At 43.8% G+C, this 23576-nt stretch overlaps 1 protein-coding gene across 1 annotated transcript in view; it reads right to left on the reverse strand.

Annotated features, from left to right (window-relative positions):
* Nucleotides 1-5359: 5359 nt before the first annotated feature.
* Nucleotides 5360-23576, reverse strand: part of GDI2 (GDP dissociation inhibitor 2) — a 33538-nt gene continuing 15321 nt past the window's right edge. The window contains exons 7-11 of the mRNA XM_083183353.1: nt 20461-20560; nt 10728-10899; nt 10360-10504; nt 9560-9614; nt 5360-6303 (exon numbers count right to left, since the gene is read on the reverse strand). Of these exons, the coding sequence (XP_083039479.1) occupies nt 6154-6303; nt 9560-9614; nt 10360-10504; nt 10728-10899; nt 20461-20560 (622 nt within the window). The 3' untranslated portion in view covers nt 5360-6153. The remainder of the gene's footprint in view (nt 6304-9559; nt 9615-10359; nt 10505-10727; nt 10900-20460; nt 20561-23576) is intronic.

Consider the following 23576-nt stretch of genomic DNA (forward strand, 5'->3'; position numbering starts at 1 on the left):
CTCTCGAGGACTAGGGTTGGCTACCCCTGCATTAGACTGTCTAAATGCCGGAACAATAATGTCCTGGTTGACCTGAAAACCTGGACACCACCTAAGGTAGGTGAGAAGGGACGGTAGGAAAAACCGCCCGGTTATAACCAAGAACAAAGGACTTACAGGACAGAGCTGACAGGTCAGAGACTCCCCCTGGCCAAAGCTATTGCCAACAAGGAAACGATCTTCCAGGCGAGTCAACACAGGTCCATCAACCGCAAGGGCACAAAAGGTGGGCCCTGAAGAAGACAGGATTAGAGAGAGATCCCAGGGGGCAACTAAGGGAGGCTGGATATGCAAGACATCCTGCAGGAATGTACAGACATCCGTCGACAGGGCCACCCGTCGACAGAACAAGATGTGCAAGGCTGAAATCTGAACCTTTAAAGATGATCAACGCAACCCAGCCTCCAGACCCTTCTGCAAGAAGGACAGAACCCTAGCCAGGTAGTAAGTCCCGGAATCTGAAGCGTAGAGTTCGCAGCAGGAAAAGTAAGCCCTCCATATGCGATGGTACACCCCCATCTAGGAAGGTTTCCTGAGCATGGTGGAGTGAAACCCACTGGGTCTTACACGGGAGGTCTCAACAGCCACCCCGTCAAAGCCAAGTGCCTCAAAGCCGAGAGAGGCGGACCCTGAGAGCATGCCTGTGCCCAGGGGTAAGTGAATAGGAGGGGCTACTGACTGCAGATCCGAAAACCAGATCCGTCTGGGCCAAGGTGAAGCAACCAGAATCAACGTGCCGCCCTCCGGCTTCAGCTTGCGAGACATTCGCAAAAGGAGGAAAGTGGTGGAAAGGCGCCATCAGTGTGGACGGCCACGGAGCGGACAGGGCGTCTACCAGGCAAGCCCCCCCTCCAGGTCGCAGGACCTGGACCCGCCCAGTGGTGGTTTGAGGGTATGGCGAGAGGCCGTCAAGGCCACCTCGGTTGGACCCCACCGTTGTACCAGCATCTGAAACATCACCCTAAGGAGGGTCAAGCCGTCAGCATCACGGGTCTGACGGCCGAGGAAGACCGCCACCCAATTCTGGACTACCAGGATAAAAATTTCTGAAAGAGCAGGGATCATCTCTGAAAGATGCCAGATGCTTCCATCATAGTGGGCTGACAACTAGTGCCACACTGGTGGTTAACATATGCCACCCTTGTCGCAATGTCCGACTGGACTTGCACCGGCCAACCCCTAAGTTAGGGTTCCGCCAGGCGGACTGCCCGGAAGATTGTCTTTAATTCGAGGTCGATGATGGAGGGCTGGGCCACTAGAGTGGTCCAGATACCCTGGAACGACCTTTGAGAAGTGACCACCCCCCAAACACGGGAGGCTAGCATGCATGGCTAGGAGTGTCTACTAGTGGTCCAGTAGCGAGGTCCCGTCCAGAAGCCCCCCCCCCCCCCTTTTTTTTTTAAAGGGGGGCCCTGCTGGAGACCAGGCGAACTTCTGGGCATGGATATTGTGGGAGGAAACCGGAGTACCAGGAGTAAACCCATGCAACTCTGGGGAGAATATACAAACTCCGCACAGTTAGGGCCATGGTGGGAATCGAACCCATGACCTCAGCGCAGTTAAGCAGTAATGCTAACCACTACACCATCCGTGCTGCTCCTTGGACAGTATTGTAGAGGGTTGGCATGGAACTGAGCCTATTCTGCCAATGCGAAGGCCGATCCACCAACCCCAGGGACCCCATGCAGGCATGCACAGACACCTGCCAGGGGGACAAGAGATGTCTGATCCTGGACTGTAGAGCCAGATGGCAATCCCCCAGAAGGGAAATCCTCTGCCGAATGGTATCTAAACCAGCCCCCATATCTGGCGCTGGCCCAAATAAAAAGGAACCCTCAAAAGGGACTTAGTTCAGGCCTTCCAAGAGCACAGACACCTGTATGTGTGTGCAGCTATGGCCGAAGGTGACCCTCTGGAGGCGATTGGTGTAATTTCTAGAGCCGTCACCCCCAGGTAAAGTGTCACGTGATGCTCAACAGAAGGCAGCAGGGTTTCCTCCGACACCCCTTATGCAGCGTCCGCTGTGAGAGAAGTTGCTCACGCAACTAAGGCCTTAGCCACCCTGGCAGATGCCTGGGGCAGGAGTGCGTCCACTTTAGGGACAGTCTCCCAGGGCACTATGTCCTCCTGTGGAAGGGGGTAAAAGGAAGGGAAACCGCCGATGGCAAGCTAAACTTCCTGTTGGGAATCTCCCAACTGATGACCTTAGTCGAGTTGATTTACGGAATAAACCCAGAATACACCTAGGGAGACACCCAAAGGTGTAGGCGGCTCAGCGGGGTCGTTTAAGGTAAGGACCTATTTGACAGCTGAGACCAAGGTCGGCACCTCAAGACGAGGTGGGGGGATTCACCTTATCACAGGCCGCCCATCTTCCATACCGTCGTCGACGGTCCCCTCTAGACAATGCTAATCCCAGGTGTCCTCCTCTCTGTGTCTGCTGACAGAGGAGTCTGGATGACGGGGGTATCTGCGTCTACCTGCAGGTACAGAGTGCTTCCACTGTGCGGGGAGCTACACCCACCAAGGATGGGGACGGCATTTCTGGGGACCTTGTTCAGAGGCAGATAAGCACTCACCCAAGGGATGATGCCGATCCAAGGCTGCTACTAGCTGCACCGGCAACGGAGTAAAGAACATGGCCCAAGCAGGCTCCTGCGAGGAGGCTGTACCTGTGGGCATCGCCCAGGCATTGTAGCAGCCTGCGCATAAGCCGTCCTGTACTAGTAATGGGGGCATAGGCCAGCATTACAGGATGTACAAGACATCAGCGCCTGAGCCCCAGAGTCACTGGGACTGGTACCCCTGGAAGACATTGCAGTATTATAGCACTGTGAACCGGCTGCTAAAGCACAGGTAAGACAATATACTACAATTATACCAGGCATACAATGGCATAAAAATAAGCAGGTAGCCTATACGGTACCACTACACAGTATTCTCCTGACCAGCAGAGATAGTGTTCAAGCCATACACCGTAAGCTGGTACTACGTATACCTTGCAGTGGCGTAGACATTTAGCCCATATGTACGGCTAACACAGCATACTTCTGTTTTATATTTTGCAATATGGGAAGAAACCGGAGTGCCCAGAGTAACCCCAGTAAAACACGGAGAGAACGTACAAACTCTGCACAGTTAGGGTCATAGTGGGAATTGAACCCACGACCCGAGCTGTGAAGTAATGCCAACCATCACACCATCCGTGCTGCCCACACAGTACGCAGTAAGCTAGTACTAGGCACATATAGCACAGTACACATATAGCACAGTACACAGCCAGCTTGTAATAGACATACAATGCAGTGATATAGACAGGTGCAGTGTACAAAGCAGTGATATAGACATGCACTTATGGTACAGACAACACAGTATGCGTCTGATAGGCAGATAAACTCTGCACAGTTAGGGTCATGTTGGGAATCAAACCCATGACCTCTGCACTGGGATGCAGCAATGCCAACCATTACACCATCCGTTCTGTCCTTTATGCTTCTGACAGGCAGTGATGGTGTTACACAGTACACAGCCAGCTTGTAATAGACATACAATGCAGTGATATAGACAGGTGCAGTGTACAAAGCAGTGATACTGTATAGACATGCACTTATGGTACAGACAACACACCATTACACCATCCGTTCTGTCCTTTATGCTTCTGACAGGCAGTGATGGTGTTAATCCACAGTATACAATGTAGCAGTCAGAGTTCACACCCTGGTCAGCTATTTCAGCAGAGCTGTCTGTAACCTGACTCCTGTTTGAGGAGTTACAGGGGAGCCCAGGTGGCCTGGCAGTGAAGGAGTGGAACCCCAGACTGGCTGATAAGCTCTCTGTGTCCCTCCATGTTAAGTCAGCATGACATAACCAGCAATACATATACAGCATAACACAAATTAAACTGACAGGCAGCTAAAGTGTTAAACAATGCATACAAGGGCAATGCAATAATGGCACAAAGCTCCTGCACGGAGCACAGTACTGTACAGTGTCCCGAAGGAGGGGTACGGGGGGGATTTGCCAAAGTGACCTGGCAGTGAAGGAGTGGAACTCCGGGTGGCTGTGAGCTCCCCCGTGTCCCTCCTCACATGTCGCAGGCAGGCAGGAAGGGATCTCAGTGGTGGGAACTCTGTGTGATAAACACAGTTCCCTGCCTACTGTCCCCGGGTGGAGAGGCTGATGTGGGGGGAGCCTTCTCCCCCTGCTGACAAATGGCCCCCAGAGAGGTGTCCACATGCGGCGTCAGTAAAAATGGCGGGGATCCGGCGCGCACCGGGCGGCCCCGCATACCTGGCGCTGCTGCCCACAAACCGTTTCCCTGGTGGTCCAGCGAGAGCGAGTGGCAGACCAGTCGTCCGCTTGTCAGCGGTCCCCCCAGCCGAAATGCTGCAGCCGCAATGCCCCGCAAGTACGATCGCTCCCAGCGGGGAGCGCGTTACCTTGTCAGGTTTCCGGCGTCCGGTGGCGGCTGTATGCTCCCCAGTACCCGGGGGCCGCTGCAGGTCCCCACCCACGAGTGGCGATGAAGCTCCAGACCCGGGTGATGGAGCCAGCAGCACAGGGGTCTGTGCAGACCCCCAGTGCTGCTGCTCTGTCACTGACAGAGTCAGTGTAAAAGAAAAATGAAAAATAAAATATAAAAATGAAGTTAGGCTGCTAAAATAGCAGCCCCTCTAGTAGGTGCATCTGGCTCCTGCCAGCACCCGAAAAAACTGAGCTTCCTGGCCTGGAGGCGGGGTAGAGGAGGGGAGGAGCCCGGCTGCCTGGGAGGCAGTTCAAGTTTAACCTCTAGGGTGCTGGTGCTCTCCCATCTCCTTACTACCCACTGTAACGCTATGGCCCCTGATGTCTCCCGAAGGAGAAATTATACCAGTACATCTCCAATGCTACTTATTTTCCTCCAACAGGCAGTATTTTGAAAGCATCTATTAAGTTTTCATTGGTATTCCCCCAGTTGAAACTTGTGTAATGATTTTTTTAGAGTACCGGAAAGACCAAGATTATGTAGGCAACTACCGTTGGTCAACCATGTAGAACTATTCAAAGTGCAGCCACACCGCGCTGAAAGGATGCGTTTAACACATTCAGTATTTAATCATTTTAGAATAGTGTACACTATATACCATTGTATTTCCCATATATAACAGGACGTACAACTTGTAGTATTTTGCGGATAGGTTTCTTGTGTCCTAGCATTCATACCTTCCACCTCTGTATCCCAAACCCTTGGGGAAGCCCATTATTCCTCATCAGAGAGACAATAAATAAAAAAAAAAAAAAAAACCACAACACAGAAGAGAGCTCAAATAAAACACAGTACTGGTTTTCACAATTTGGCTTTACTTTGCAGCACAGAAAGTTTAACCCTATAAAACAGCATTTTAGGTTAGGACTGTCAAATCAATACTTGGTTTCTGTTTCATACTGCCAGGAAATCAAGAAGAATTACCTGCATAATACTATTCATTTGTTTTCTTACTTTCTTTATTTGATTAAAACAGAAAGGTCTACAGCCAAACTTTTCCCAGCTGGTGTCAGAGGTTTAAAACTTTGCAAGAATCCTACACTTGGAGCGGCATATGGCAGAATAGACCTGCAAACTATGAACTACAGTAACATAATGAAGGGATAGCGGTAGCAGAGGCGCTGCCCAAAAGACTTTCAAGTGTCTTACAGAAAAAGAGCACAACGATCAAGAAAAGGTCTCTTTAAACCTTGATCCCTACATTTAAAAAAAAAAAGAAAAAAAATATTATTCTTCATTACTCAGTATACCAAAGTACACTAAATTAAAATATCCATGTAAAAATGTCAAAAAATTGGAGATATACTTCACTTCATGATTTACGCTTTCAATTAAAGTGGGAAAAAAAATATATATAGATCAGTGCCTTCTAGTTAGTCTGGTAACAGCAAATTATCTTGATTCTGGACAGCAACCTCTTAACAAAAAGAGTTAGGAATAGGGTATAGAGCAGCTATCAGTGTAGCATTCTTGAATTTCAGTGTTTACAAAAAGCAGGCCTTACAATATTGAGTTTCATACAGTGTTCCTAATTTCCAGAAATACACGTTTGTAGCAGATTCAGATATTCTCCTAGACATATCACGCAGTTACTGATTATCTCCATAGATGTCTACTTTCTTTCGCTTCATCTCTTCAAAGTCAAATTCTGATCCCGTCATTCTTTTGTAGATATCTTTGATGTCATTGCAGGTCGTTTCAAAGTGGGTGGTTGAATCGTATGTGCGCGAGATAAAGATCTGCGGGAAAGATCATCATTACTAGTGCATGTAACTTCCATTTCCACGTACAAACCACCCTAGTAGTCTAGGGTAGTGGTAGCCAACCCTAGCCCTCGAGAGCTACCAACAGTGCACATTTTCCAGACAACCTAGCTGCTGCACTCATTACTCACTGACACATTTTAAAAGATACACAGATGGAGCTAATTACCTCACTTGTGATTCTGTGAGGAGACCTGCAAAACATGCACTGTTGGTAGCTCTCGAGGACTAGGGTTGGCTACCCCAGGTCTAGGGTATCTACGTACACCATCATACAAAATGTTTAACTCAATAGGAACAAGTGGCAAAGTGAACACTTTTCACTACTAGTTGTAGTGTATTGAACATGCATACTTTCAATGTAAAGATTTGTCCGATGCAAAGGCTCCACTAATATTAGGACAACACATGGAGCAGTTTCTAAAGAGACCATTCCATAGAAGAAACATTAAACCTTTGAGTGCCAACATCTGTGAGATGCAAAATATCTGCTAAAAATGCCAGCATCTCACATTTGTTATATAAATTCAAGTAAGAAATGTGTAAAAAGAGATTATATTTCCTATATGAGGTACACATTACAGGTCATTATGATCAACTACAATGTTTGCTGTGTAATTTTTACACCTATTTTGACAAATTCACTTAGCACTTAAAGGGTTAAGATGCAAAATATGTAGAACTACAGATGTGGCCAGTCATCATTGCTGTCCCAGCATGAGAAATGTCCCATTATAGCGCAATATAATAATTCATTGCTTCACTGCTGGGTGGCGATTGCTCCACTAATGAAATCTACATTACAGTGCTGTGGATGGATATGGCACTACAGAATACAATGTACACATACAGTAATTTACTGTATGCCTGGCAAGTGGCCCAGTGCACAATACATTAAATACAATAGTATTGCATACATTGTGAAATTTGACAAACACAGAGCACCATTTACAGGCCACCTAATTACAAAAGAAACCAGGGTTCCTGCATCAGGCTTGAGGTACAGCAGCCAGAATGGCCTAGCAGCTAAAGCTACAGCATGCTATGCTTTTGGAACGTAATTTTTTTTATTACATTAAAATGTGTATATAAATTTACCTTTTCCCTACACTTTATTTCTGCGCATAATTTGGGTTGCGAAAAAATGCTCAGCCAGCTTAATACAAAGTGCGTTTTGTGTATCTGTGTCACCCTGCATGTTTACCTGCAGGCAGGAGCGGCCGGGAACTTTGCAGGCGGGTGGCTGTGAGGCTGGCGGAGAGTTGCCATGCTGCTGGGGGCGCGTCTGGGAGCTAGGTGGGCAGCACGACTATTCGGCCTGCACAGCATGACCTCTGACTGTCATGCTGTGCAGAGCCGCAGGCCGGGCAGCATCTGAGCGAGTGCTCAGTCGTTGCCCGGCATTAGACCTCGCATGCGCAGTCTAATGCTGAAATCCTGGGATTGGAAACTCCAATCTTGGAATTGAAACCCAGACTGTTTTGTGGCCAAATCCTGGGATCCCACCGTTGGCCACCCTACCATAGAGCAGGCCTTTCCTGTTGTTGCGAAACTGTTACAGTTTTTTTTAGTTGCTAAAACTAGGCAAGCTTGGATTTGTAGCTTTACAACACTTAGAGCCAACATGTTGGCCAGGACTTCTCTAGTTTTCAACTTCAAAAACACTAAGGGGGAAAAGGGAACAGCCTGTGACAAAGGCAATGCATAATCCCCGTGAGGCTGGAGCAATGTTTTTAAAAAGTGTCAATCGTGTGTCCTGCCATTTAACCGATTGCAGTCACAGGCTGTTACATTTTGCCTTAAGTATGAAAAACAAGCAAATAAATAAATATTAGTAACATTTAAATCAAGGTGCTGGTTAAATAAATAATCATTTAAAAAAAAAGTTGTTTTCTACAGTCAAGAAGCTAGAGCTCAACAAGACTGCATAAATCAGACTAAGGGCTCAATACAATTAGCCCCGAAACAACTGGCAGTACAAAAGCAGCTATATGATGCGCTTATGGCACCTCTGGTCCAATGGATTTTTGTTTGCAGCGTCATATTTCACACCATTACAATAACTTACCCCTTTCACACGCAACAGGATTGGGTCCTGTGTGTTTCACCCATTCACTCTTACATAATCAACTATCATTTTAGTAACAACCAGCAATAACTACAATGTAACTGGTACACTGCAATAGCGGGGATACGGTCATTGGGTCTACAGCAACTAGCATTGGGTCGACATGGGTGTAGGTCGACATGGGGTTTTTCACTATTTTTTGGACAGGTGGCATTTAATGCCTTACCGTCCACTAGGGTGTGGTGGGAGAATAAAATAGTGTACCCGAAGCATCGCGAGCAATGCACTTCAAACTGTGTCCATGTCGACATTCGGGTAAAAAAAAAAAAAAAAAAAACCCCATGTCAACCTAATGCTTGTTTCGACCTAGACCCATGTCGACCTAGTTGCTATAGACCAACCCGCAATAGTGGAGACACCCCTCAGGAACTTCTTATTTGATAGTGTGACTGTACTGGTCTCTACAAATCATTTATTGATACAAGACCAAGTCAATGAAGCAGCATGGATGCACTGCCTTTGTCGCTAAATAAAGCCACATTCACTATTTAAAACAGTAAAGGCCACCAATACACTAGTACAATTGGGGCCAATTCCACCCAATACCAAATCAGATGTGTTTGACATCACATTCAACCCAATGCACAGTACTGTGCGCATTGGGTCGAACCCTGGAGATTGTACCTGCCGAACATAAAATCTATTGTAACGGACCCATTAGTGGCACATAGTGGGAGCACACTCAGCCAATCAATGGCCAGCCTGTATTTAGAATTTTTTGTATTATTCTGCTGCCGCAGGCCACCCGGCACCCACAGCTCATCGCTTCCTAGGACCCACCACTGCCCACTCTGCCATTCACCAGTTTTTCTCCTGGCCATTGCAGCTCAATGGGAGTCTTTACTTGTGACAAATTGTATGTTAAAATGGCACATCAAGTGCCTAATCGTAAGTGAGCTCTCCAGGGAAGCTGCTGAGGAAATAGGTGTTGCTCTATTTTACAATGATTGATAATCAACCTAAAGTGCAAAAATTAAGTACATTTAACAACTTTTCTATTTCTACAATTACACACAGATAAATAGATCGGCACACAATGATTTATACCACTGCTCAGAATTATTTCATTGGCACACCTCCAATTTCATACTTTAATAGACTTACCTGACTTTCTGTTCCCACATCCGTTGGACCGTACATGTCACTAATGCTAACAAACCTAGAGAAGGGGGCAGAAATGAACATGTTAAATATAAGAAATCACGCAAATCACTTTCAAGACATTCATCTGTATTCGGATTTCCCTCTCCTCTGAGCTATTGGAGTACATTACTAGGAATATTGCATGACATTGTTCTTAAGATGTGTGGTTGCATCAGGGTATGATGTGCAAAGGTAAAGTAAAATAGGGGTGAGAAGGGGATGGTTTAGCTTGGGTTCTGCACAAAAAGGTGCAGTTTTTCTGTAAAGTTTCACAATACAACAACAACATATTGCTATTTGCCGATCCCCTGGTGGCACTCTGCTCAGGCCTTGCATGTTGAGGAGAGTGTACTGGACACTGGTGGATCTGGGAAATGGAGGAAGAGTGTATAGGTACCTCTCAACAAAAAACACAAAGAAATTGTAGCCATCTCCTTAATACCCCACAGAACTATGTTCATTTTCTACACGTAAAGGACACTGCAACTGAAAACTCCATGGGTGAGATTTAATAGGATGAGAGATTCAGAAAGTGAGAGATTTGTGAAGTCTCCAGTTTTTTTTAAAGCGGCAATCAGTTACAATTCAGTTCAGCAATCAGTTACAAAATCAAACTGGTTTTGCAGTGTCAATGATTGCTGCTTTAAAAAAACTGGAGATTTCTTCCCAAATCTCTCACGTTCTGAATCTCTCATCCTATTAAATCTCACTCCAAGAGTCATCTTTATACACACTGTTCACAAAACAAAAAGTGTACTTACTTCTGCTCAATGGGTTCCAGGAGATCGAGGGCAGGCCTGATTTCTTTCTCAGGGTCATTTGTTTCTACAACAGTGCTGATTATCGCAATGTATTTTCCTTGTGCAGCCACATTGTGTGCATGAGAAATCATGCACACATAGATATCTTAAATATAAAAAAAAAAAATGCCATTTAGAAAGAATCAATAGCAATTAGCAGGATATCGAATATATCAATCCCAAAATACAACACAGATCTTGGGCCTTGGATATACTCCTAAAAGAGCGTACAATAAACAGGCCACAAAATTATACTATAATACGGAATGGCATGGTTACAATGCCTTTACTCATAAGTGACTTTATTAGTGAATGTATATGAAACGCACCAGATTTTCTTTGGACTTGGATTTGAGGAATGATGATCTGGCAGGAATTGGCATCATTGGTGTTCTTTATTGGGTGGCTCAAAACACAAATTACACGAATAACTTTCCCTAGTTTAGAGACACGATCTGGAACATAACTAGGGTCACAAATCAACTGCTTGCATCGAGCAACCTGTAAAACAGAAAATATGGCAATGGAATTAATTTATTTTCAGAGCAGATTTAAAGAAGGTGGGAAACATTGCTCTTCTCGAAATACAAATCTTAAAATTATGAAATTACATTCAAACAAGACAAAAAAAATAAATAAAATAAATAAAAAAGGTAATAAATGCCCGGAAGATAGATAGCTATCTATCTATCTATCTATCTATACACACACACACACACACACACACACACACACACACACACACACACACACACATATACACCATATATACTCGAGTATAAGCCTATTTTTTCAGAACCTCTTTTATGCTGAAAATGCCCCACCTCGGCTTATACTCGAGTGAGGGTCCCACTTGAGTCAATACGTTTTCCCAATTTTTTGTTGTAAAATTAGGTGCCTCGGCTTATATTCGGGTCGGCTTATACTCGAGTATATACGGTACATACATACATACATACATACATACATACATACATACATATAAAGAAGAGAAAACAAAACAGTTAAGTGTTTCCCTTATCCCATCTATCCTTATTTACAGAGGACATATAATATTCAGAATACATACTGATCAAGTTCGGCACGTTTTTCCCCACCATATAGTGATTGTGCATAAACAAACCAAGGGTTCCAAATCTAAATAAATTTTACGGATCTATTTTGTAAAAAATGCTGAAATCTTTTCCATTGAAGCAATAAACCATATCCTATTTGACAATGTTTGAGAAGGGGGGTCCAGGCATTTCCAATGTGATGCAATAAGACATCTTGCTGCACTTAATATCTGGTTTGCTAATTTTTCTGAAAGAGGATCTAGGTAAGTTTTTGGATGTCCTAACAGGAAAGACCATGGATCCCTAATTACATTAGTTAGCAAAACTTTACTCAATAGATTTGCTACTTTTTTCCAAAAATACTTAATTTTAGGACAAGTCCACCATATGTGCAAGAAAGAGCCCAACTCGTCACAGCCTCTCCAACATAAAGGCGAGGCAGAGCTATACATTCTATTTAGTCTAACTGGAACCAAGTACCAGCGATAATTAATCTTATATGCATTCTCCTTAACAAGAGTAGAGATAGAATTTTTTGATAATCTCTCACGGATTAGTGACCAAGACTCTTCATCTGGGGGATCTCCCAAATCTTCCTCCCATTGACGTTCAAATTTGGAAGTGGGAGATTCGGATGAATGCAATAACAAATTATATATTGACGAGATCATTCCCTTCATAAAAGGTTCATCTAAACATATACGTTCTAATGGAGACTTTAGAATTTTGATGGGGAAAGCAAAGGGTATCTACAAAATTCTTTACTTGTAGGAACATGAAAGCATTTATTTCTGGGAAAGAATATTTTTCTTTTAGATCTCCTAAACTCATACACTTTCCCTCTTGAAGAACATCTGCTGCAAAAATAATTCCTTTAGTAATCCACTTTGTTACTACCGCTGTTGCCCGTCCCTGTTTGAAAGAATTATTATTCCATAGTGGTGTAAGGGGAGATGGTTTAGACAGTAATTTATATTTTCTGATCCCTTGTTTCCAAATTGAACAGGTAAAATTAATTACAGGGTTACTAGTAACCTCAAGAGGTCGACATATTGATGGAAGCATTAATACAAGAGGGAGCGACTCAATTCCACTGGAACTCATCTCAAGGTCGACCCACCTTGGTCCTAAACTAGACGCAAACCAGACCACTGCCTGACTAATATGTGTTGCCAAATAATATAATTTAATATCAGGAAATCCGCGTCCCCCACTGGACGGTTCCTTACGTAAAGTCAAAAAACTAATTCTAGAATTTTTCCCTTTCCAGACAAATTTTGTAAACCAATTATGGAGCTGCTAGAGTATCTGACTAAGAACACTAACTGGCAGTGTTTGAAATAAGTAGAGAAGGCGTGGTATAATGTTTATTTTGAGAGCGACTATTCTACCAAACCAGGATATATAATATGATTGCCATGTGTTTAAATCCTTTTTTATTGAACTTAGAATTTTTGGAAAATTAGCACTATATAATGAGTTATAATCCCTAGTAATATAGACACCAAGATATTTTATTTTATCTGTCTTCCATGTAAAATTATATTTTCTTTTAAGAGAGTTTAAATGTTCATGAGGCATGTGTAAAGGTAGAGCCTCAGTTTTCATATGATTGATCTTATAGCCAGATAAACTACCATTTGAATTAAGAATATGAAATAAATTAGGGAGTGAAGTTTGGGGTGAAGATAAGGTAAGTAATACGTCATCTGCGAATAACGACATTTTATATTCCTTCTTGCCAATCAAAATACCTTTTACAGACCTGGACTGACGAATGTAAGCTGCGAGTGGTTCAATAGTTAAAGCAAAAATCAGGGGAGACAATGGACACCCCTGTCTTGTGCCATTTGTTATCGGAAAGGAGTTTGACAATAAACCATTAACCATAATTTTTGCACACAGGGCTGAATATAATGCTAATATACCCTGCAAAAATGGACCCTCCAAACCAAAATGACGTAGTGTCTCAATCATAAAAGGCCATCTAATTCTATCGAATGCCTTCTTGGCATCTAGAGAAAGAATTATTGCCGGGCTTTTGCTTGAATTAATAATGTGTATAAGGTTAATAACCTTTCTTGTATTATCACGGGCCTGACGACCTGGTATAAACCCTACTTGATCCTTATCTACTAAATACGGTAAAATAGATTTTAAACGAGATGCCAAAATTTTTGAGTATAGTTTTAAGTCGTTGTTCAGTAGAGATATTGGCCTATAATGGGCACAATTTGTTGGGTCTTTACCTTCCTTGTGAATGACAATTATACGTGCCTCTAAAGCTTGTGGAGAGAATTTAGCACCATTCATAATACTATTAAATAAAGTGATTAAGTGTGGAACTAAAACCTCTGCAAAAACTTTATAATAAGCCGCAGTAAACCCGTCTGGAGCTGGAGCCTTATTACACTTTGAAAGTTTAATCGCTTGCAGTAATTCTTCTTCAGTGATAGCTAGGCCTAAGGATTTAGTAGTTTCTTGAGATAGGTGTGGGAGTTTGCATTTCTTTAAAAATTGTTGTATCGATGATGTAAGCGATGTGGAACGATTGTGTGTAGAATTATATAAATTGGAGTAAAATGACAGAAATTCCTCGGTAATGTGTTTTGGATTATAAATCTGTTTGCCCGATGAAGTTTTAATAGAGAAAATGTTAAAAAATAGGATTTATGGTCTTACCTTGATAAATCCCTTTGATTCTTTAGGGGGCACAGGAGTTCACGCTGGGTATGAGAGGCAAGGTAGCAGAGCAGGCACCAAAGTGTTACAAATTTATAACAAGCATGTTCTAGGACTCCCCACCCCCTGACTCCTGGGTGACCAGTTAAGTTTAGCAAGCCCAAGGCAGGACTGGAGCCAGAAAAAAAGGAAGACTAAACACACACACACACACACACACACACACACGAGCAGATTTACAGGCCATGTTAACGAACACTTCCATAAACAGGAAGAACTCGCAAATCAGGTGTGTCTGGGAGGGCGTCCTGTGTCCCCTATGGACTCAAAGAAAAAGGTATTTATTATGGCAAGACCATGAATCCTACTTCATTTTTCACCCAGTAGGGGGCACGGGAGTTCACGCTGGGACGTCCTAAAACTGTCCCATCAACAGCAGGAGATGCTCCTGGACCGTGGCAAGGACATTCCTGCCAAATTGTGCATCGGCAGCTGCAAAAGTATCAAATGCATAGAACTTTATAAAGGTTTGGGCTAAGGACCAAATAGCCACTTTACATAACTAGTCAGCCGAAACGCCGCAGCTAGCTGCCCAGGAAGTACCCACAGACCTAGTACAATGTGCTGTAGCACCACCCGGAGGAATGAGGTGGGCTGTCAGATGGGCCTAAACAGTCAGGTGGAACCATCTAGCCAAAGATTGTTTCTAAGCAGGCCAGCCCCGCTTATTGGAATCATAGAGAACAAACAAGGCATCCAATTTCCGAACCACCTTAGACTTGCGTAAATAAATACGCAAAGCTCTGACAATGTCAAGAGAAGCCTCAGCCTCTGAGATCCCTGAGAAGGAAGGAACTAGAATATCCTGGTTAAGGTGGAACTTTGAAACCACCTTAGGCAAATCTAGTCTGGTACAACGTACCACCATATCGGGGTGAAAGATCAAAAAGGGTGATCTCCATTATAAAGCGCTAAAATCTTATACCCTTCGAGTGTAGAAAATGGCCAGGAGAAAAATCACTTTCCTAGAAAGCCAGATCCACTTCGTTTAGTGGTTCAAAAAGGAGGAGCTTGAAGCGCCTTCAAAACCAGTGAGGTCCAATGGAGCCACTAATGGAACCACTGAAGGCTGGACAAAGCTAGGCCGGTCGCTGTCAGGCCTCCAAACAGCCTGTTAAACCTGCAGCTTGACGCTAACCGACAGTTACAGACGACTTTAGCAGTAGGTGGTCATTTTTGTTTTGCGGGAGTCTGGCAAAGGGCAACTTTGCCCTCATGGGTCTAGCAAGTAGTCTCATATCGTTACTCCCTCACACTTTGATCCAGACATCCAGTTCAATTCTTTTCAGCCCAGACTCCGTGCGGATCTAGGAAAAGGGGTTGCGCTCAACAAAGCCATTTTTGGCACTGCTGGAGTAACAGGTTACTATTCCTAACAGGCTTAGGCTTCTTCTCAAACCGGACAGATCTTTTCATCCTATTTTCAACTAAAAAAATTTTTTTTTACTTTTTTCTCAAGGTCCCAAATCTCTGTCCATTCTGCAATCCCTGGAACCTGGAGATTACATGGCCTCCTTGAACATACAAGACGCGTACCTCCACATTCAAATGCAGATCATCAATTCTTTCTGCAGTTTGCGGTAAGGGACCTGCACTTCCAATTTCGGGCCTTTCCATTTGGCTCTCTCCACAGCCCCAAGAGCATGGGTCTTCAAACTGTGGCCCTCCAGATGTTGTGGAACTACATGTCCCAGCATGCCCTGACAGTTTTGGCATGCTCTTATAGGAAAAATGTGGCAATGCATGTTGGAACATGTAGTTTCACAACATCTGGAGGGCCGCAGTTTGAAGACCCATGCCCAAGAGTACTTACGAGAGCACAGCTTCACCTCCAAGGCATTCATATTCTCCCTCATCTTGATGTCATTCTACTCCTGGCCCAGTCTCAGGAGACTCTCTAGTCTACCATTCACCTGACCCATCGACCTCCTCCGGTCTCACGTATGGTTAATTGGAGAAAATCAAGCTTAAACCCTGTGGCAGCCAGAATACACTATGGGATGCAGATAGACACTAAACAGTTGGAACGAATAGGATGCTCCACTCGTTCTTCAACAAAGTGTCAGTACACCACTAGGGGTACTAGGAAAATTGTTATGCTTTCCAATGTTGGAATTTGGTCAGTTCCATTCCTGTCAACGTTAGCTGGCACTTCTCATTCGATGGAACCGCTCACATTTCAACATCAGGACACAGTTCTTTCTGTTGTCACGGTTGGTTCATCGTTCCCTTCAATGGTGGCTCCAGTCATCAAATTTTTCCAAGGGCTGCTCATTTGCCGATCATTCATGGATCATCCTGACCACAGATGCAAGCCTTGAGGGGTGGAGGGCTGTGTTAGAGGATCACTGGTCGAACCAGGAAACTAGGCTTTCAATAAACATCCTGGAATGGAGCCATTTATTGTGTGCTATGTCAGACCGGACACTACTCCAGGGCAAAGCTGTCCGGATTCAATTAGACAATGCGACCACAGTCGCGTATATAAATCACAAACAAGAAAAAAGAAATAGTTTGAGCGCTGATTGGCTATTCTGCACTGCAGCAGCTCCCAATAAAGGGGGATTACCAAACCCCTTCCAAATAATGATACCAGAGAAGAAAAAAAGCAGTGGGGCTGCGCTTTGCAAAATAGTACACAATTTATTAAAACATAAAATAAATATAAAACTTATTATGATACAATTACTGTTGGGTGGCCACTGTGACAAACAAGACAGACACACATATAACAAAAAATGCTCTTTCAAACTTTGTTAGTATTGATGATAATTTGTATCTATCTTGTTAGTCCATTAGTGAACCGGTTAGTATATTCTCAATGGCTTCACAGCTGTTAAAAATATGAATGTCCCCCACTCATGCGCACATGTTTTTGTGGTTTGTAACTCACTCTCATTGGGAATTAGGTAGCTGACACGTGGGGATCTGGCTCTGGGAGTTGTAGCGACCAGTTTTTCAGCAGTTCACTGCGGTCATTTGTAACGTACTGTACTCCCCTCAGGCTGGTCTCCAGTCACCACCAGATGTCCCTGTCGCCCTCTACGCGTTTCTCGGCCTTCTCACGTCAGCGGCTTCCTCAGCCCCACTGCTTTTTTTCTTCTCGCGTATATAAAATCACCAGGACGGCACAAAAAAGTTGAACAGCCATGTGGGAGGTCACTCCAATTCTGGTTTGGGCAGAAATGTTTATTTTGGTACTAAGAGCAGTTTAGGAGTGTTAAATTGGGAGGCAGACTTCCTGAGCCGCCAGCAATTTCATTCTTCAAAATAGTCTCTCGATCCAACGTCTTCTCCCTTCTTTTAGATTGCTGGGGTCACACTCAGGTGGACTTGATGGTGTCTCGCCACAAACAGGAACGTCCTCTCTACAGGTCCAGGACAAGGGATCCACTAGCTTGCCTTGTGGACTGCCTCTCTCAGCTTCATGGCCATTGCAAAAGATCTATGTCTTACCACTGGTGCCCCTTCTTAAATGTCTTTTAAGAAGTCTAAAGTGAGAAAATGTAATCGTGATCCTTCTAGCTCCGAATTGCCAGAGAAGGGCATGGTACCCAGACCTTAATCTGTTCATTGCTCCACCGTGGCCTCTAACTCTGTGAGTAGACTTGCTTTCTCTAGGCGTCGGCCACCATTCCGACTTCTGAAACTTAGCTTTGACAGGATAGCGGTTGAGAGGTCATCCTGAGGGCCAGGGGGGTTTTCTATCCAGGGCAAACTGTGCTAGGGGCCAGAATATATCATCAAATATGGCATAGGTAGTTCCCTTCTGGTGTACGACTAGAAAATCCAACTTAGGGTATACGGTCTTTCCAGAGTTCTGGCCTTTTTTGCAGTGAGGTCTTGACCTGGGTTTGCGTCTGGCTTCCTCAAAGGTTCAGGAGTCAGCCTTGTCCACATGGTTTCAATGGAAGATAGCCACAACTTCTACTATCCATACCTTTTTACATCTAAAACCCACAGTGTTACCACCGGTCGATCCTTAGGATTTGACGTTGGTTCTTAGACATCTGTGTAGACCTATTTTTGTACCATTGGAGTAGGTGCAATTACATTGGCTCACTTTGAAAAGGTTTCTTTTTTTCTTTTCTGATTTGAGGGCGCTCTCATGCCACCCAGGTTCATGGAGCAAGGCATATCCAGCATGAACTCCTGTGCCCCTCAAGGGTAAATTTACTAAAGCTTCTAAAAAATTAGGAAATTGTCATTGCTTTCAATAAAATAATAATCCAAACCTGGTTGCTATGGGCATTTTTAGAATCTTAAAGAAAATTAACCCATGACTCCTTAGGATCATCTGCAAAATTTTACCCATGGTTATATCCAGATGCTAGTGCTGTTTTTTTTATTGTGCTCAGAGGTCATGCTAAAGAAAGGAACCAGGGCCTGATTCTCGTTTGATCAGTCCCCGGCATATTTACACCAGGGACCAATGCTTAAGCTCTGCACATGTGTATATTTGCATATGTGAAGAGCTGCTGTGCGGATGCCTAAGATGACTTGCACAGTTGCTGAGGCATTTGAACAGGGGGCTGGCACATGGGGATGCGCAGCGTTTCCTGTGCAATTCCACAAAACAGTAGGTGCTCCTAGAAAAATGTTTGGCATCCCCATGCGAACGCCCCCTGTTCTGGATTGTTCTGCCCCACCTCCTCATCTGTGTTTAGTAGTGTCTTCCTCACACCCCTCTTATTTAATAATTCATGTGCGACCCCCCAATCATCTGTATGTCTATCCCTTACCTGGGTCTCCATTTTTTGATCCATCCTCAACCAGGAGTAGTACACTTCCCATTTTCCTGCTCACTCCTTGTCAACTCTGCAGCCGGGAACTGGCACTCAAACTCCCGTCTCCACCCAGCGACTCCCTGCACACGCTCTATGTGTAGCTCTTCAGTGTCAATGACAGACGTAACACACACACACACACACACACACACACACACACACACACACACACACACACCACCATTTATGCAACATTGGTTTTCGCAATACAGGATCTGGTCCAAGATAATGGCCCTGTAGGCTGTATAGGTGGTACTGGAGCGCTACAGTTCAACAGGTTGCAGTGTAATGAACTGTTGTTCAAAAGTCAGCATTAACACAGCAAAAGGTCAAGGTAGCATGCTGCTGCTACTTAACCACCACCCCCTTTTATTTTAAAGTGGACTTTAATGAAATGCAAGCTCAGTTACGTTCTCTAGTGTATTCCTCAAACTAAAAGGGTTACTTGCAGGAATAGCAAGTGTGCTATTCCAGCATAGATATTTTCAGAGTAACCTGGATGTGTTACCAACTGACTCTCTAGCACGATTAGATCTGGGTTACAAAAAAAACTAAATGTTTCCTGCTGCTAAATAGGCCCCCTCCCTCACATAAAATCATTAGTATATTGAGCAACATAATTCTAGGTTAATGGAAAAAAAATGGTATAGTACAGTATAAACTATGCAAGTGATTCAGACACAGATGTAGTGTGTAGTGGACACAATGTACTTCATTGTTACTGCGATATGGCCGCTAGTGCCAGCCTGGTGCAGTAAAGTCGCACCCGCAGCGAGGAACCGCTACGCTGTGCCATTGACGCTCAATCATTTTCTATGAGACACGTGCTGAAATTAGATGCACCAACTGGGAGAAAGGAGTGCGCCAATTGCCACAAATGTCACCGGTGGTGATTGGGGCAGCAATCATTAGCACAGCTACATCTGTGTTCCAACATAGACAATAAATTTACCATTCACCGAAATACTAGCCCAGTGGTTCCCAAACTGTGTGCCGTGGCTCCCAGGGGTGCCTCAGGACACTTTGCAAGGGTGCCCCAGGTTGGTGGTCCAGGACCAATTCAAATTTTTTATGGTTATTTGTTTATGGACAAAACCAGTGCTAGTGGCTGCCAATCATACGATGTGTACAAACAGAAGCAACTCCTGCCCTTTACCACATAACTGACCAGAAGGATCACATAGAAACCCAATCTACTTAATGTTATATTTATTCTGCTTTTTTTTTCTCCTTTGGCCTAGGGGTGCCATGAAAAAATTCTGATACTCTAGGGGTGCCGTGATTCAAAAAGATTGGGAACCCCTGTACTAGCCTATTTTCATACAATACACATTTATGAAGCTGTATTTTTTGCACATAAAAACAATAGACATCTTAATCTCACTATTTGTTGCATGCTAGTTTCAATTGTAATTTCCATGGAAGCACAACTCTTAAATTGTATTGTTAAAAATGGTGTACTGTACACAAATGCTTACCTCTCCTTCAGATTTTACACCAACAATTTTTCCATTCTCCACTACTAACTCCTCTATTGGCTTGTTTAACATATAGGTTCCTCCATAAATGGCACTTAATCTGCAACAGAGATATTTGGGTGAGTTATTTTGTTTCTATGCAACACACCCCACCCAATTTTAACACTCTGCACATGTTACATTTGCCTTATCTTTAGTCCAGCGTGGTTTTGTCCATCTGTAAATATTGCAGTCTTGCTTACAGGTCTGAATCAGGCCCTTCATTAAATATAATCTATAGTTTTATTTAAAGTATAGCAAATTTGGTACTTTTATATTTCCTTATGTAATATGTTTTAGGGATAATCTAGTATTATGCTAATTATATTCTTTATTTAATTATGAAATCCTACTAGCTATCAAAAAAATATAAAAATAAATCAGTCAATACAATTCAAAGCCATATGAAGTGTGCTGGGAGGTGGGTCCTAGGGTTTTTCAATTGGACGCACTGTTATGACTGACCAGAAGATTTCTCTTGTATCCCTCCTGGGGTAAGGAGCAGGAAAAAAAAAAAAGGACTTTGCTGGGGCACTTATTCGAAAGTATACTAAAATATAACATGCTTTCAATCAAAATAATCACACATGTTCAAAGAAAAATTACAGAAATACTGGTACTTGTTTCCTTGCACGGCCACAACGATTTCTATCGTGGTGGTCGTGTCGGAAAAAAAATCGCGTCGGTCGCATACCAAACGCACACGACGTGACCGACGCGATGTACCCGATTTCTCCATAGGCTTCAATGTTAAAATAATTTAACATTGAAGCCTATGGAGAAATCGGGTCCATCGCGTCCATGGTGTGCCGACGCGATGGACCCGATTTCTCCATAGGCTTCAATTTTAAATTATTTTAACATTGAAACTGAGTACATTTAACATAAGAAAAAAAGGTAAATGGCCCAATATGGGCCATTTCTCATTGGGTATGGCCCCGGCATGTGTGTAAAAAATAATGGCCCCCCATTGTGGCCGCCACCCCCACGATTGACGCGAACCCAAAGTGTGGCGAGCGTAGCTTCGGGCTCGGTGGCTCGCCACACTATATATTCTCAACTCCACGCCGAGGTGGATAGTAGGGGAATGAAAAGGTCGGAGGACGCGCACCGCTCAATCGTGGGGGTGGCGGCCACAATGGGGGGCCATTATTTTTTACACACATGCCGGGGCCATACCCAATGAGAAATGGCCCATTTACCTTTTTTTCCTATGTTAAATGTACTCAGTTTCAATGTTAAAATAATTTAACATTGAAGCCTATGGAGAAATCGGGTCCATCGCATAGGCTTCAATGTTAAAATATTTTAACATTGAAGCCTATGGAGAAATCGGGGGCATCGCGTCGGACGCGCATACGCTTCATTGTTAAAATATTTTAACATTGAAGCCTATGGGGAAATCGCGGGCTTCGCGTGCCCTAAAGTTAAGTCACACGATGCCCGCGATTGTGGCCGTGCTAGGAAACAAGTACCGAAATACTTCTTAAAGTAGTATGTGGGGAACACCACTTCAGGTGGGTCTAACCCAGGGTTGCCGACTTTTGAAAGTTCCTCTCCGGGAGAAGCCCGGAGAGAAGACTTTCAGCAGGAGTTTGGGGGGTGGGGCTTAAACGTGACATCATTAAGCCTAAATGACGCGATGATGACACTTTAGCTCCGCCCCCTCACTGGAGATCGGTAGAAAAGGTCATTTAAACGTCGCAGTCGGGAGGTGGAAGCAGCAATCAGGGGGTCCCCCACCTTTCCGGGGGGCCGAGAGGGCGACCCGATTTTCGGGACCCTCCCGGCCATTCCGGGAGGGTAGGCAACCCTGGTCTAACCAAGTGCTTGACTGTTTCCCTTAAGTTAGCATAAAAATGCACAATGTTGGACTTTCTAGAATCCCATGAACAGATAATGGGTTGGTCTAATATGGTGGAAGCAGGTGTAAATATGAGATCACACAATCACTCAATTTTTAAATGAAATGTGTAAAATAAGTTCTTCCTAAGTACAAAATAACATACTGCATGCGTATTGGATGCCACTATACAGTGTACTCCAATACACATATCTATTATATAACATTTTGTACTTCAGAAGAAGTTATTTTATACAAATTTTGTTTTAAATTATATAAGTGATTTAATGATTTCATATTTATGATATTCTAGGAAGTCCAATATATAATGCATTTCTATGACCCCTTATGCCAACTCAAGGAAAACAAAACAAGAATGTAGTTAGAACCACTTGAAGTGGCATTCACCCACACTTCTAAAGTATTTCTTTAATTATTCTTAAAAAATCTGATATGTATGATTATTTTAATTGAAAGAATAAGTTCTATTTTAGAATCCTTTCGCGTAACAGTGCCCCAAGCACAGAGTCTTTCTCTAAACCACCAATATTAGACTAGGTTGCATTTGCACCATCACCTTTTCTGTACGTACTTTGGTTTTGATAGTGTAAAACCTATTTACACCATTTTTTTCACATCAAGTGTGGACCTACCCCTGTTGCTGTAACATTACCTCCTCAGTGCAAACAGCAACATGGCCAGCACTTAAGTTGGAGAATGCTGGCTCAAGACTAAGGGGGGTATTCAATCACCGGCGACCATCTTCCCACGGGGGAGATGGCCGCCGGGCCCTATTCAATGCTGTCTTCCTCGACAGCATTGAGCAGGGTATCTTTGCAGAACGAGCCAGACTTCACAAGCTGTACAAGACGTCAACTCATGGCCACACCCCCTTCTGGTGCCGCTGCAGGCGGGACATTGAATCCCGCCTGCATGTTCTCAGTCGAGAATCCCGCCTTGACCTCCAGATTGAATACTTCTCTAAACAAGTAAATAAAAATAAAAAAGTGAGAACGGCATTCTCCCACATAACATCGTGGGCAATTGAATGGCTCTGGGACCTCCTGTCCGACACTGTTCACATCATGCTGAATTGTATAGACTTCTATCCAAGTGGGTAACAAGTAAACAGTATAAACAATATAAAACAGGTGAGGGAACATGTACAGTCATACAGAACGTTATTCCGAGGGGACACCGTGTTAGATTTTGTGCAAAGGGTTTTGGCATGACT

The sequence above is a fragment of the Crinia signifera genome, chromosome 4, assembly GCF_055691185.1.
Source record: "Crinia signifera chromosome 4, ASM5569118v1, whole genome shotgun sequence".
Taxonomy (NCBI): domain Eukaryota; kingdom Metazoa; phylum Chordata; class Amphibia; order Anura; family Myobatrachidae; genus Crinia; species Crinia signifera.